Source organism: Prinia subflava, chromosome 2, assembly GCF_021018805.1.
Source record: "Prinia subflava isolate CZ2003 ecotype Zambia chromosome 2, Cam_Psub_1.2, whole genome shotgun sequence".
In the NCBI taxonomy this organism is placed as follows: Eukaryota; Metazoa; Chordata; class Aves; order Passeriformes; family Cisticolidae; genus Prinia; species Prinia subflava.
In genome coordinates this window covers 54,668,311-54,685,048 of record NC_086248.1, presented here as the reverse complement: position 1 = coordinate 54,685,048, position 16,738 = coordinate 54,668,311, and the positions used below count along the sequence as shown (strand labels likewise).

Below are 16,738 nucleotides of genomic sequence, written 5' to 3'. Positions count from 1 at the left end.
CTGGGGTGCCACAGATAAAAAATAATGCCAAATGCCATTTCAGAGATTCAGTAGGTCAGATGAATGGCTTTAGTTTCCAAGTGAATTTGGTGGCTGTGGTGGCTATGCTCAGCTACCTCTTCACATGGGATACAAAGTAAGGATTATGTATGTCCTCATTATTGTATGTGATAGCTGCATGAATAAAAAAATGGGCTCAAGTGAGGTTTGTTCTACATCTTATAAACAGTATTAATTCAAATCTATTTCTGAAACCACAGTACTTTGTAAGTAGTTGTATATAAAAATTCAGGGAGATGCTAACATCCCCAAGTAATCTCTGTTGAGCTGCAAATCTCTTTGTTGGTTATCACTGCAGACTGTAGACCTGGCACACAGGACCAACACAGAGGGTAAAGGAAAAATAAACTACACAGAAGGAGAGAATGAAAGAAAACAGAAGAATTTGGCTTTTTACTGACCTACCTGTGCAACCTCAGCTGCTGCTGGTGACCAAGTCTAGAGCTATAAATGGCATTCTGATTGTAATGGCCAGGGGGATGTGAGCTTTGGGAGTAAGTGTTAAGGGAGAGGGCACGCAGCAGTAGCTAAGTTGCTCCTTTAAAACTATGCCACACTGAGCTACAGTGAGGAATTACTGCACACCACACCCACCAGGAGCAGCTGGGTTCATCCAAGAATCCTGGGCACACACAAAGGTAACAGAGGCTCCAGTTCAGGTTTTATTTGTATTGTAGTACAATAAGAGTGCAATTTGAACGTACACATGTTGAACAAAATGTAAAAATATTATTTATGCAATGCTGTGGAAGGAAATTAACAGAGCAATGCAACTTACTTAATACTGACCCTGTTTCACCTCATATTATGGCAGGTACCAGTCACCTACACAATCTGGAAGGGACACAAAGAGTGAAAACTTAAGAATTCCACTTAAGAATTCCAGCCAAAGAAAAGCCTAGCAAAATCTGTGGGAAGATGTAAAATTCTCCCAGCTCTGTGCAACAGAAATGCTCTGTTTGTTCTCAACTCTGCAGCTGAGCAACTGCCCACTGCAGCACTGAACAGAGGGCTGCCAAAAATCCTGATCCAACTCTTCTCTCTCTTCTTGCAAAGTAACATCCTGGAGCAGTCCTCAGTATGCAGGTAGCTAGGCTTTCTCCCACATAAAGTGCATCTGGTTTACATCTTGTGTGTATATATACCAAGTGCAACGACTTGCCCTGACAAATCGTTGTAATAATCCTCCAAGAAAGGAGGCTGCCTCACCTCAGTACCTGCTGGTGACATCTGCAGCCTGCATATGACCTAGTGAATACATTTTACACCTAGGATGTGCTGGTACACCACAAGCATTTAAGTATCCTTTTCCTTGTGCTTTGCCATTCCTTCTATGCCTTACTCATTTATAAATCAGAGTTTTCAGCTAGAAAGTGGTGGGTAAAATAATTGTCCCACCACTGGGAAAACAAACCTCTGTTGAATATGAAACCAGGGTAGCAGTCCTAGCTTGAGCACAGTTTTTCTCCATTGTTGTGGTAACTATGCTGAATACTGGGAAGTGCAGACACAATTGAATGTAATTTCTTTTCTGCTAATCTCCTTGCCTCAAAATACTCCTATTTTCCTGCATGTTCTGAACGGCTGTAGCATATGCCATGTAAATGGCTGGGACTCTATTGTGCAGCATAAACAAAAAGTCTTCAATGAAGTCAAACTTTATTTTTCAATTGCAGACTTCTCTATACTTGTCTTTTGATAAAATACATTAAAGATGCTGGTGGCAAAACTCACGTAACATTTTTGTAATCGTGCAAAAGTAAAAACACTCAGTTATCAAAAAAGCATTATAATTTCAACCCCAACAAGGTTTGTTTTGTTACAAGCAAACAGACAGTTTTATTATCTGTAAAGTAATATGCTGTAGCATAAAGTGTCACATATGTAACATTAAGTGTTTCATTTTTAAACTATGGCACAAATACACATTAGCCATAACAGTCTCATGTGGCTATCTGTAGCCTAATTTTTGGCTGATCAGTTTTTTGTTTTGATAAAATGAAGTAAAAGCTTCTGAAAAGTAAAATGGGTACACGAAGTACAATTCAAGAATCCTTAGAAAATATTAACATTCCCTTACATAATACAGCATAAATAATCAATGCAGGTTTTCTTGATGTCCAGAGACAGTTAGGGATCCTAACCATCCATGGAGAATTAGCGCCATTAGTTTGGTAAATAAGACCAGCTGACTCGGTTGTCACACAGTACCTTCTCAAAAGCTTGAACACTTCCCAGAAGGATTCAGGTGTGTACTGGCTCCAGGAGAATATAAATAGTCCACCAGTGCTGGACTTAAGTTTCTTCCTTTCTGAGAGTCCTTACTCAACACTTCTAGTGAGTCTTTGTGCTTTGAATAAAACATGAGCTCCAGTGGAGAAAGCTGGTTCGTGCACATTTTCCATTATCTTCAAAGTTCATTGTGTGAGTTTTTCTCTGCAGCTTTGAACATCAGAATGGAATTAAAGATTTTTAGGGCTGGTCCCAGTTTAATGCTCATTATTTTGACTATGTCTGATTGGGTCATTAGCAGAAATGCTTCTCCATCAATTTGCTTTAAAAGAAAAACACACAAAGCTATTAATAGGTCTGACAGTGCAACATTATGTTTCAGAAAACATGAAAAGAAAAGGCCTAGCAACTTCAGACAAAGTTAAGGACTGGCTGAATACAAGCACTTTCAAATGCTTTCAGGAGAGCTTTGATTTCATCCTTTAGACAGATCAGCTAGTCCAAGAGAACAGGATGATCTTCCTCCTGCTCGAAAACAACCGTCTGGCTTGCAGCTAAACAGTTCTTATTTTCATACTGACAATATAAAACCTATTCAAAAGTAAAGTGGGTAAATGAAGTATAATTCAACTATAGTGAAGCACAGTGATGCTTTTAAACATTTTAGCTATTCCTTTTATGCAAGCATCCATAGGGAAAGGTTCTGGATTTCACTTCCAGCTACAGAGCTAGAATCCCCTTCAGGCCACCACTTCTCTGCTCACTAAACTGCATATTGAAACGAATTTGATCCCAGAAGAAAACAGAGGCCAGGCTAATAAAACTGCCTCTGACACAAACAAAACATTTCAAAACAAGGAATATTTTTTCTTTGTAGTGTTGATATTTTACTAAACATTACAAATGAACATTCTCCTGCAAACAAATCACTCTCTCAGGAGGAGTGCTAAATCCCAACACAAAGAGTCTCCAGGGGCCTCACTTCCAGGAGCTTCAATGGGGCCAACATCTCCTATGTAATCTGTGGATCACTTAGGTATCTATAGGTAAACTTTCAGTAAGCTGGATAGCCATAAATAAAATGCAACTATGGTTAAATCAGGAGCACTGCTTGGCCTTAAAGATACTAATCTGAGATAGAGTCTGAATTTCTGTAGGGCTAGGAAGCAAGTTTTCTGAATCAGACACGCTGCAAAGGACACCCCAGCACTCCAAGCTGAGGAACACTGCAGTGGTAACTGCAGTGGTAACCCACAATTACTTTCTACTCATTTCGTACACAAAGCCAGACTTGGTGGGCTCAGAACTTGAAGTGTGTGAACTTGGGGCTGCCCAAATAAAAAGCTGAAGGATCTTAACAGAAGTAGGGTGAGGGTTCATCTTCATCAGCAGAAGTTGGAATCAGCATCTTCTACCTACTGATGTCAGCCAGTCCATGCCCTGATGACCTCAGTGGGGGAAGTCTAATTTACTACTCATAGTTACAAAGCCTGAGAGGCTGAATCCTAGTGAAGGGAAATTTTTTCTCACAACTCTGAGAATGAAAGTGTTAAGGAAAGTGTAACATCTCCATGGCACTTGGTGTTTGCTGACTTGATTAGCAATATGCCAAGTTCTACTTCTAAATTCATTGATGAGACACCCTACGTGACACAGGGGACGATCCAGGCTTGAATAGTAAAATGCTTAGCATCTGAGCAAGTGCCAAATGCCCAGAGATGCAGCCTGTCAGTCCTTTGATATGCAGCTGTAATAGTCATTACAGTCTACAAAGACTGAAAACTTCTGTTGCAGAAGATTAGCAGGGCCATCTGTATGCATTTTCCTCAGGAGGTGCCTTCTCAAGTCTAAGTCTCACAATTATTCTTCACTTGAAAGGCTGGCTGACTCTGCCTATTCAGCTCCTCTGTCTGGGATAAGCACCTGAAGTATTCACTCTGGCATCTGTGATCAAATTACCTTCTTGAGGCTAAGCATTAACAGGAATAACAAACCTCTGAGCAGAAAAAAATGAGACAACCTAGTTTATAAGGCCTTATGTATTTAAAAGCCCTATCCATTCCTAATGACAACTTTGGAAAAACAATCTTCCCAGATGGCAGAAATGCACACTTGGCATGCTCACAAGGTGAGTACATGCTCCTTTGAACCTCAACAGAACCTTCAGATCATCTCACTTCCCACTCCGTTAAATCACGTTCATAAATTGGCTATATCAGGAGGAAGAGTGTCAATAGCAAAGAGTTTCAAGAGATGGTTATCTTGAAACACTGTTCTGCTTTGTTTTACTTATTAACATCCTGGAGAAATAAAATAACATACTTGCTTATAAATTTTGTCCAACCGGATCAAGAGAGAACAGTAGTAAATCACAAAGTTTGTAAGTAATTTCAATTGGCAGGAACAAAGTTGGAAAAAAACGTGGCTGACATTTGGCTGGTATTCTCTTTACTTTCTTCCTGCTTCATGACCTGAAAACCAATCTAATCTTCCATACATTTGCATCTGACTTTATGCAATGTGGCATTGAAATAGGTTGCCCAGGAGGGTGGTAGAGTCACCATCCCTGGAAGAGGATGATAAGGTGCTGGTTGATAGGGCTTAGAGTTTACAGGGATGGTGCTGGGTTGGAGGGTTAGACTTCATAACTTAAAGATCTCTTCTAATCCTGATGATTCTATGATTCCATACACTTCATCCCACTAATTTATATGTATTTCTACCAAGCTTCGTTGTCTCTGTCCTTTTGAAATAAAATATACTCACCTCATCTTTAAACACCTTGCCATGTTCTTCACATCCTGGTAAACTTCGTATAAATTCAGAGACCTGCCACCAAAGTATACAGCAAAAGATTTAGTAAGACTCGTGTTTACTCAAAATAGTCTTTAAGGCTGACAATCGTTCAAGTCTTTTAGCTTTTGTTTTTACAGTCTCATATTAGGTGTTCCACCTTCTTCTGTAAGTGCAGAGCCAAGCTTCTTTTTTTCTCTGATTAAATGAGATCCAACTTCCTCAGATGCAGGGAACAGTCACAGTTCTTGTGGAAAGTAAAGCAGTGACAAGATTCTGTCTGTCCAAGCATTGTTACATACCTGAACAGAGGCTCTAATCTTAGAATCAGGTGTTATGGCCTGACCAATATCCACATAGTTCATCTTTGCACTACATTCTCACTCTCCAAAGCAGTGTGCCACATCCAAACTATGCACCAGGAATAGCTTCCTGCTTCGTGCAGACCCCTACACCATTCCTCCAGTGTTTGTGTGGGGACTAGATGTTGGTCGTGGAGACCATGAGCACTTGATATGCTGGGCTGTACATTTAGTACTTCTCTTTACAACACCAGCGAATATGTTTTTATATATATACACATATTTATCTGTATCAATATGCATATGAATTAATATTTCTGCGTCTGGGGCTGGATGGCAGTGGAATGAGCATTTTGGGGATCAGTTACATTATGTCTGGCTGAATCTAATCCTCTGAGTACTCATGTATTATTCTTAATCTACAGGGATAAACTAAAGCTCTGAATCAACCTTCAAGGACAGTGCTAATTAGACAAAGGGGGAACCTACCTCATCTGTACTCCACTTAGAAACTTTACTGGCTGGGATCCCAGCTACACTTGGAAGGAGCTTGCTCTGCTGTTCCCAGCGCAAGGGTAGGCCAGGGATTTGCAACTTAGAAGACACAATAACTGGTTGAGAGAGAAGCCTCTGTGTGTTGGGTTCTTCAACACCTTCAGCAACAGGAAGCAAGAAACAAGAATTAAATCCCTCAGTGGACGATGAGATCAGTCATGGTGAAATTTCATGGTGAACATTCATTTCCATTCATGGGCCTCCCTACACAAGCTGTACAGTTTTGCTTGAATAGTGAAATGCCATGAATACCATACCAGAATTGGAAGTGCCATGACTGCTCTTCCACTAATATGACTATCATTATATTGGCTCTCTATAAATATAACTACTCTTACAGGGGAGAAGTCTCTTTCAACACAAAACAATTTCATGCCATCATAACTCTTAGCATAACACACCATAGGTCAAACAATTTTAAATATTTTGGTACAGTAAATCACACCCACATTTAATAGTAGTACAGCAATACAAGAATTAACTTAATTTTGGGGTTGAGCTGTTAGAAAATCAAAAGCAGCACTGCACTGCTACAAAATTCCAAGTGAATCAGTTATACAGTTCCAGCCCACACAACATTTATGGCTCATCCACAACAAAATGTTTTTCAGTTCTTCTGAGGAAAAAATGCAAATATCTGCAAATTCTCTGCTTCCACTTTAACTGAATGCTTTGTTTGGAAAATAACATTAAACTCCTCCGTGCTGCTTTTGATCTCACTCATCCATTATGGAAGGAATGATCTCCCATCCCACTGCCCCCAAAGGTAAAGTACTGGTGGGAGGGTATCTTCAGACACATGCTGCTGTTGTTTGGAGAACAGAAAAGCAGCAGTTGCAGAAGTGTGCAGCAGGAAAGAGCAAAGAGTCACGCCTCGAATGATGTCAAACTGCATTTGACATTCCTGTTCATTTAGATCCATTGGCAGTGCAAAAGCAACATGCCTGCTATCTGAACTCAGGCCCAAGTGCTTCCCAACTGCCAACTAAAATTGTGGAAAACCTCTGAAATTCACTTCTTAATGAACAGCCAAAAAGTACACTCTTAATGCCTAATATTCCTTAATGACATGGTTCATGCAGTTACTCACAAATCCCTATGCTATTTTTGTTTGGATTGCTCATTTCTGTTGCAGTTCCATTGTACTTTCATTTTTGAGAAGTTGCTATTAACCCCAAGTGTTCCCAATCCTTACTGTTCTAGTTTTCACATATTTGTGTCAAACAACTAGGGCACAAATTCCCATTTTGGATTTTTGCCAGCACAGTGGGGTTGGTCTATAATACACATGACATAGGATGTTACTACATTTGGTTGTGTTGTTCTGCTCCTCTAGCCTAATTTTTTGTTACCTTCAAGATTTATCCTCATTTCATATTAATACCTATTATTCTGAAGTTGACTCTCAGCCACTTATTCAGCACTGTCAGCCCATTCATTAATTTTTTTAAAAATAGACTTCTGAATATTTTACTATCATTATACTTTCATTCTTCAAAGAGAGCTCCCTAAATGTCTTTTTACACTTCACTGTTGTTTTACAAATGCTCCTTAGAGCCTCTAAAACTAATAAAACTCTCAGTGAGAAAGGAATGTGTATTGTCAAGTAGCAACTATGCTGAATGTAAAGCATGTTTTACTGAACAGTATCTTTCTAATTGTTTCCTCGAATCCCCTCCCCACCTTTATCCTCTGATCTTTTCTTTCTAGACAAGGTCTCTTAAGAGTTGAAAAATATAAGTGTTGAGCTATTTTTTCCTTTCATTCACAAAACATGCTATATACTGATAATGCCACATAAATAGCAGACTATAATACTGTGTGAAGAAAATACCACACAAATCACACCCTGTATTCACACCTTTAAACATATGTATACATGCAACAGCACAAAGGTACAGGAATAATGAGCAGCATTCTTAGTCTGTGCAGTATCTGCCTCACAGGTAAGGCAAAGAGCACAAATGGAGCATGTAAAGTGCCTGCCTGCTCAAATGGATGGAGAAAATTAAAATAAAAGTCCCTAGCCCCGTGGCAGATACAACCACAACACCAAAAAAAGGGGAATTTAGATTTAGTGTGGGTAACCTTGTATCAGGAAGTCCAGAACTCACCACTTTGGCTACAATCGATGCCTCTAGTACCAGACAGTTGAAAGTTTTCCCTGCCCTCAGGCTCTGGAGTATTTCTCATTCAAGCTCTGTTTCCCATGGAGAAACAATCTGGCAATCTCATAGAGAATATGAGATATATTCCAAGTTATGTCTCAGTTGGGGCATTTAGGAGAGGAGCAACTTGAGGTGCACCAGAGGTCAGCCAGTTTCATCACAGAACCACAAACAGCTTCTTCAATCACTTAAGTGAAGAAACAAAATCTGCTTGCCAGCTCCACAAAACAGCAGCCAGATGCACAAAGTTCACACTTTTAAACCTAAATCATATTCTTCTCTTCTGACATTTTGCTTCAGCATCAGCCCACCTGCCTTTACACTGTCCTTACTTTATGCCACCTTGTTATCCTTGTGGAAAACCTCTGAAATTCACTTCTTAATGAACAGCCAAAAAGTACACTCTTAATGTACACTCTACACTCTCTGATAGTTCATCTCTATCTTCTTGGTGAGTTACCATAGAACAAAATATAAACTTACATTTCAAAGAAGTCGAGTGGCAAATACTTTCTAGCATCAATGAGAGACCATGAACACTGCTTATTGCCTCCTGCATGGGTCCAGTTCTTAGCATATATAAGGGTTTTAAGCACAAGATTTATGCCCATAGAAAGTATGATGGGACAGTGCTTTCAGTGGAGTTCTTTAGCTCCAAATAATCTTTCTCCAAACAAAGGGAAGACAGCAGTACACATTATATAAAGTTATCAGTAGGGAAATGGTCAAGTGAATATGGCAAAAGAAGGCTGAAGAATAACAAGGTAAGTGACATGCCAAAAAAAACCCAAGGCAAATCAGCATAGATACCAACAGTGACAGTTCACAAATCCACAATTACTTTATCTTGAGATTTCCACAACTATGATAGGAAGAACTTAATGATTCATTTTCATCTTACAGTTTAAATGTGCCACCCTACTTAAACACATAATAACACAACATTATGTGTTTAAAAGGGACAACTTTTCCAGACAGTAATGTAAGAAAATGTTCTATTTTCCTAAATATAAATATGCAAGAACCTAGTATGCAGAGCTTGTTGGTGAAACTTTATCCAAACAGTCAGTTGTGTCAAACTCAAAATGTTTCACAGAATCAGGCCAGTTTTCTTAGAATTAAAAGAACAATCCCAGACAATTTAAAATGCTCCCAACTATTTGAATTTTTTGTTTGTGTCAAAAAATGAAAAGGTTAGCACCAAAACTGCATGTTTCCTTCCTGCAAAAAACAAAATAGTTAAAATGACTAAAAAATCTATTTGCTTTAGAGAATTATTCTTTTAATGCTTCATTATCTAGAATTCTGAACTACACCATATTCCAAAACACTAACACAGCTTTTTCACAGCTCCTACAAAGATGGAATCTCTCAAATCACTCACCAGAGTGCCTCAGATCTACCTGAAAAGTACTGGCAGATAAATTATGTCTTAAGATTAAAAAAATGCATCAAAAGTTAATAATTAAACATAAACCACTACCTTAATTTTATCTTTATGCAAGCTCTACTAGTCCCAAAGAATTTCCTGGGTTTTACAGAGATGAGCTCACTTAAAAGGTAAGACATGTAGCTCTTCAAGAAACAGAGTTACTCAATTCCCATGAATTTTGATGAAAGCCTTACAAATTGTTGTTGCACAAAAAAATTGCTTAAGAAAATAATCTAAAAATACAAGGAATTAAGATTAGGAAATTAAGACGCTTAACTTGCATGGACCTTGTACCACTTAATAAAAATTATTGCAGCAAAAACTGCACTGAAACAACACACTGACTCAGTCTAATAGCAAGCCTGATATACTAAGTTTCCCATGTGAAAAAACTAGCAAATATAAGACTCTGATGTTCTGGATTTGTGCTGTATTCTTCCTAAACAATGTGGATAAAAATTATGAATGAACAGCTGCTTCAATCCATCCAACTGGATCTGTGAACAGCCAAGGGTTTTGCCACAGCACTACATACAACCACACAGAAGCACTGAACAGAAGGAAAGCCCACGTTGGAAGAAATCTTTGGAGACCATAGGAGAACTTTCCTGTCTCACCAATGAGGACCCACAATCTGGCCATCACCCTCAACAAGTCTGAGCCTGGGTTAAGTAAGTAACCTTAATTTTGTATTATATTTGTAATAATAATCTGTGTAAATGCTTTAACTTTCCATACACTTTCAAGGCAATAAGCCAATGTTGTATCTTTACAATTCAGACTGGTTTAATAAGCTGTTTTTAAAAGAGTGAAAAACATCATTGAAGAGATTCTTTATATACTGTTAATTTTGCACTCATCCTTACAACTGTGATGAAGATCTTGGAAAAACCTTTGATGATGACAAGGTAATCTCCTGTACAGGTAAGGGGAAGGGTGGCTGAATTTTGCCCTTTAGGGAACATCCCTTTGGAAGTTCCCTTCCAAATTTGTCCCAAGCCAGGACACAGTGCTAAAAGTGTTGCTGTCAAGAAATTTTTGGACACAAACAGTGAATGTGGAAAATAAGTTGCAATACGGTTTCATGAGAATTTTAAGGGACATCACACTTCACTTCTGCAGATCTCAGTTTGAAACAAATGAAATACCAGCAATTTACCTTTGATTTCATTTGAAATGAGCAGCTTATTTTCTGTCTCCTCATCTTCACACTCTTTGTGCTTTATGGTGTCCTTTGTTTGTAGTACTCCACTGAGGAAAATAAGATGTTCAATTTTTATTAATACATCATAAAAATCACCAAGCATGATGAAATCTCTTGCTAGCAATACTATTAACACACCAGGATTCCCACACAAAGGATGCTGTATCATTATAAAATATAGAAACAGAGAGGATCTTATTTCTGACTTACACAGAATGGCATGACTACTGACATGAATTTTACAAAGAAGAACCAAGAACGACTACTGACATGAATTTTACAAATAAGGCCCAAGAACAGTGTAGAAAGATTCTGTAAACCATACCAACACACTTCACTTAGTAACTGGAACTGAAAAATACACAAATGGAGGCAGAGGATGTGTCCACATCAGAAGATAGGAAGGGTGAAACACATATATTTAGCTGCATGTCCTACAAAGCCTGGCTGGTTTTGCAGGCCATGTTCAGGAGCTGTCTGAAATAACACCTACTCCTTTTCCTCTGCCCAACATTCATCTCTACCTGGCATCAACTCCTTGTCAGTACAGTTACTGACACCCTCTTGTGCAGCTGCTAATGATCCCACTGAAAATATCTGTATTCCTTCACATCTGCTTTTGCATTACTTCTTATCCAGCTGCTACCTAAGCTTTGCCAGCCCAAAAACTTGCGGAGAGGGAATGTCTTCCCCCGTCGAGAAAAACTGGGCAAGAGATGTGGAAAAAAGAGAATTTCACAAGGTGGGAGCACGTGGGGGTGTGTACATTTCTGTATTAAAGTCAGCCCCTGGGAAGTTCCTTTTCAAACTCTGCCTTCAGAAGGTATTTCCAGATGTTTTTCCTGGTATTTTCTGGTTTCTTACAGATGTGAAGTGGTATGGATTTGCTGACATTATGTGTCTCATGTCTACTTCTACTTTTTAAGAATTTCAGATCACTTTGGCCAACTCTCACTAAACCATCACAGAGCACTCAGAGATACCAATTACATAATGAGCATTTTCTAAAAATAGGCACCAGACAGAATGATTCTTAGAGTCCAGACAACAAGAAATCCCACTACTATATGAACTGATGCTTTTACTACCTACCACAGAAGGAGTCAACAACAACAAACTTAACAAATGTCAAAATTACAGATAAAACGCTGATGCACACCTAACATTTTGTTAAGCATCAAGATAAACTAACCTCAAACCACAAATCCACAGATGAAACAGAGCTGTTTAATTCCACTGTATTAATTTATACCATTAAATATCATTTATATATTATATACAAAAAAAATCTGTGACTAAATCAAGTAGGAGCTTCAAGTTCACTGACTTCAACAGAAATATAATTATCACACTACCAATGGTGCAAAATGAACATCAGAAAATCCAGCCTTTTTAGTACAACAACCAATACGAGTGGAATGCATAGAGCAGGTATGACTTCCTGTGCCACAAAGGACTTCTCCACAGCATCTTCCTCAGAAAGACTTATTCACTTAAAACCTGTTTTCCAAACTTCACAAACACAGAAAACTTTCTAAAGTAACATGTTGAAGTAACTAGTGCAATTAATTCCAAAGGCAAAGGAAATGACAGCTGTAGTTCAACACAAGGAAGAGAGATCACCAAATCCTGTGAGCAAACAAGTACCTCCATTTTTTTCTTGAGGGCAATTTTCATAGCAACATACATACAGAAATTTTACCTCATTAGTTAAATATGACTATATCATGAATTGAAGGTTTTAGGGAAGAGGCTGGACTACAAATCGAATCTTTTTAAGAGCCAGTATAATTTGATTTCCAAGCCTGAATGTTCAGCTTCCTTCACTGTAAAGATTTCCAGAATGGAGTCTTTATTACAGTGAAATTCTTTTGCTATTCTGAAGATACTTTAAAATTGAATATGCTATAGGCATGTAATTTTTATTGTGACTTTTAATCTCAGGAATATTCCAGAGGGACACACTGTAGTTTTTATGTACATAATTATATTTTTGCAAACCAAAATTTTCTAGTATAATTGTTGGATGCATAGAGAGCTTAAAAAAAAAAAAAAAAAAAAAAAAAAAAAAAAAAAAAAAAGGGGAGAGAGAAAAAAGGAGTAGTAGAACCAGAGACTACCTGAGTACCACTTAGATTTAGCATGACAACATGAAACTCCTGTTTGGGATCGTTTGTGGTTGGTTCTTCAATGAAGGACTTCAATGAAACAAAAGATTAGCTTTGAATACGAAGGTATACACAATTGAACTGAAGTCAAACATAATTAAATCCACACTATGAGCTCAGCAACTAAAGAGCACACAAGTGTGTGTATCTTTGTCTTCAATTATGCATGTGTACTTTGAATACACATCTAAAAAGATCCACTGGGTATTGCAATAAGCAGATGCTCAATATTTTATAACCCCAGCAGTTCATATATACCTAATGTTGTGAACATTATTTTTCATGCCTTTTTCAAAGGGAGATTATTCAACTGAAAGTCCTCTATGACTTTGCTGGATACATAATGAATGAGGAAAGCTAGATGATGAAATGCAGCCAGTCATCAGTGTATTCAAACAGTTGAAACACGAGCTGCAAAGTCTCTGGGTAGTTCAAAGCTGGCACATGACTTATTCTCTTAAAGAAACTGACTCAACACAGTGAACAGATAGCACAAGTATTGGTTAAGTCTTCTAAAGGTAACACCCTCTAAAAAAATAAAAGACAAAATTTTTTTTCTTCAATTAAACTTAAGAGGTAGTCTGTAAAGCCAAAGTATACTTCTAAAAGGAATGTGAATTTACTGTAGGTACAGTTAAAATGATGAATTACAAGTGTTTTTTAACACAAGTTACTTCAAAATTACTCTTGAAGCTATCTTATTTTTTTTGCTGTTTCAATTCGCTTGAGTATGACTAGTGAATGCTGTTCATTATCCTGAGTTAGAAGGGACCAATAAAGATCATCAAAGTCCACTTCTTAACAAAACACTTCCATTTCAACCATCAGCTTTACTGTGGGCTATTTACCATCTAATACCAACTCTGTCTCTCAAGACACTATTATTACTAACACAGTTCATATATTATGAACACAAAGTAATGTAGCTCACGTAAATATATAACAAATGACACATCTCATTCTGGAGTGTCATCTACTTCTGTTTGAAAATAGTCAATAAAATAATGTAGCGATACTATAACTAATTAAAATAATGTAGGGAATCCTATTGGCTCACCTATCCCCATGAAAACACTGAATTGTATATTTTTAGCTTCAAAGATAGTTTCCAAAGTTGCACTGGAGAATAATATTTATGGTATAAAAAAGTTCTCATGTCATTTTCTGTCAAAAATGCATGCCAGATGCTGAAAGTTAAAGAATTACTTTTAATTTTTCCACGTTTGTACATGTTTGTATATATAAAATAATTTGGACACAAGCCTAGGAAGAAGGATCTCAATTTCCGATAATCGTACTGTATTTTTCGTCTCCTCTGACAAGTATTTCTCCTATACCTTGTGATACTCCCTTCCCCTCTATTTTTAAGATAAAGAGAGCTGAAGAGCTTCCATCTCCTTCCCAACTGCTTCTAAGAATTCCACAGACAAATCACTGGACTGCTTTGCCTGGTAAGTTGCATTTTAAACTGACTCCAAGTACCCAATACTTTGAAAGAAACTGAGAGTTACCCAGGTGCCTTCTTTTCTTTCACATTGCATAACAGGGGCTTCTTGCAAGGAGATTTATTTTCTGCATCTTCCAGCTTGGTTGTTTCTGGTACAGTTTTCCCAGATGGTCGGTTGAGAGGTGAAGATTTCATACCTATGTGACCAGGGCTGGGGCATTTTCTGTCACTGTTTAAAGCAAATTAAAAAAATGTTTTAAACTGGAAGCAGCTAAGCTGTTGTTTAATTTATTTTCTCTGTGCACAAAAAGTCAACTGAAAACATCCAAGGTGGTTTTTTTTTTTGTTTAAGAAATACAGAGAAGTTTTTTCACTTGTCACTAACAAAATTGTATACCTGTCATTTTCAGAAATCAAAATAAAGAACTCTTTATTAAGCCAATGGTAAAATGATTAGGCAATTCAGCAGGAACAGAATTTGTCTAATATTATTTGTGATAACAAGCAATCCACTTCAAATAATTGTAACACAAGAACACTTTGAGGTATTACTTTCCTCCTATCCCTCCTCTCCTGTAATATATCACTGTGCAGCCCTTAAAATGTTCTATGCAGCCTCTTAATTGGGACAACGAAAAAAGCAGCACTTGACACAGTCCCTGCCACTGAGGACTTTGCTCAGAGTACTGCTGGATTCACTGTAATGGTACCCAGGCCACCTGCCAGGGAGTAATTAAGTCACTTCAGATTTCTAAAACCCTAAATTTATAACAGTCAAATCAGGCAGAACTCTTAGACAGCAGAACATTTGGGGTTTTAAAGCATGAAGCTGAAACTGTCTCTGAGAAGGCAATTTAAAATACCATCTATTGAAAATATGTGGTCATTACAGTGGGGACTGGAAATCTTCACATTTACACAACGTTATTAATACGTTCACATTTACATTAATGTAACCCCTGAAAAGAAGGAAAAGCCTCCATTCCTTTCCTTTCCTTCTTAAATTCTCTATTTTTCCCTTTAGCCCAAAATAAGCACAAGAATCAGTATCCACAATTTCTGAGATAAAATAATCATCTGAAAATAATAGTCTTGGTATTGCACTCCTTTGTTCATTCCCAGTGCTTCTGTTTAAATGTTTCAGCTAGACTTCAGCATTATTCTTGCAAAACCCAGTCCCAGTAATTTGATTCCCCACTCTCACTGTAATGACAGAACAGTGCTGTTCTTCAAAGAGCTACATTAATTTACAGTCCCTATAGTCAGTGACGCCACTGCAGCAAACAAAAGAAACACAAAGAAATAATTTTCTGAAGTGAAACATTAAATTTTAAATTCCCATTAACCACTTAGTAGTCTAGATAGTTACATCCAAGATGAAACCAAACTCTTGTTAAACCACAGACAGTAAAATCAGTAGCAGTCTCTGACAGCTCCATGACCTTTTTGATAAGCACTGAAAAAACCATTTTTCTTCCCCGAAAATGAAAATGTAGATAAATAGGCAGGCCTTTCTGAAACCATTCAGTCATTGCAGAGTCATAAATCAAACTGGAGAACAGAGAAGTAAAATACTGTTGTTAGTCATGGACATTGTTTCAATCATAATTACTTGATTACAGGAGAGGTGGATCTTTCATTTGTTTCCACTTTTCTGTTTCTGGGAATAGGGCTGGCTGCAGGCATCTCCCCACTCAATCGGTCAGGTAAGAGGCTTTCTTTGTTCAAGTTCATCTCTGAATATGGACAGCTGACTGCACTAGAAGTTGAAGAAGAAAAATTACTACTTATTCTCAGATACTTTACTGATGTCAAACAAAATGACATTGGAATTTCTTAGAAAGAGATGCAATCATATAAAGAAGAGTAAAAAAAAAATGAAGTAGTCATACTCTAAAATGTTAATAAATCCATCAAATAAAAACCTCAACTTCGCATTTCCTTTTGCCAGCAACTTGTGTAACACAAATTGTATTAATTCCTATTACAACATTCATTGTGGAAAATTGCTTGATAAATTTTTAGCTTGCTCCCTCGTAATTTCAATGGTATTTATACATCCAACACAGGATGCCTTTGACTGTACCCATGTCTCTCCAAATAAAGTCATATTACTGTGGCTATTTATTTATGTGAAGGATGATACTTCTCTTATGTAATGTCTACACATTTCAAGGTCAGAACATGAGGAATGGGGCACATTCCCTTACTGCAGTGTCTGCCCTGTCTTAGCAAATGACATTTTGTGATACTCCATTAAGAGACTGATATTTTTACAGTCTTTCTTAACATTCAACACTCCCTATTTCCCTGCACTCCTGCTAGGGAAATAATTTGACAATGAACATTGATACATTGACTTGTAAATTCTGCTCTA

The 16,738-nt window shown here is 37.6% G+C and overlaps 1 protein-coding gene across 5 annotated transcripts in view; it reads right to left on the bottom strand.

Annotated features, from left to right (window-relative positions):
- Nucleotides 1-709: 709 nt before the first annotated feature.
- The window catches only part of L3MBTL3 (L3MBTL histone methyl-lysine binding protein 3), a 79,981-nt gene continuing 63,952 nt past the window's right edge, over nucleotides 710-16,738 (bottom strand). For all 5 annotated transcript variants that reach the window (XM_063389989.1, XM_063389990.1, XM_063389992.1 and 2 more), the window contains exons 17-22: nucleotides 15,974-16,120; nucleotides 14,426-14,590; nucleotides 10,702-10,793; nucleotides 5,877-6,040; nucleotides 5,059-5,121; nucleotides 710-2,614 (exon numbers count right to left, since the gene is read on the bottom strand). In XM_063389989.1, coding sequence (XP_063246059.1) covers nucleotides 2,471-2,614; nucleotides 5,059-5,121; nucleotides 5,877-6,040; nucleotides 10,702-10,793; nucleotides 14,426-14,590; nucleotides 15,974-16,120 — 775 coding nt within the window. In that variant the 3' untranslated portion in view covers nucleotides 710-2,470. The remainder of the gene's footprint in view (nucleotides 2,615-5,058; nucleotides 5,122-5,876; nucleotides 6,041-10,701; nucleotides 10,794-14,425; nucleotides 14,591-15,973; nucleotides 16,121-16,738) is intronic.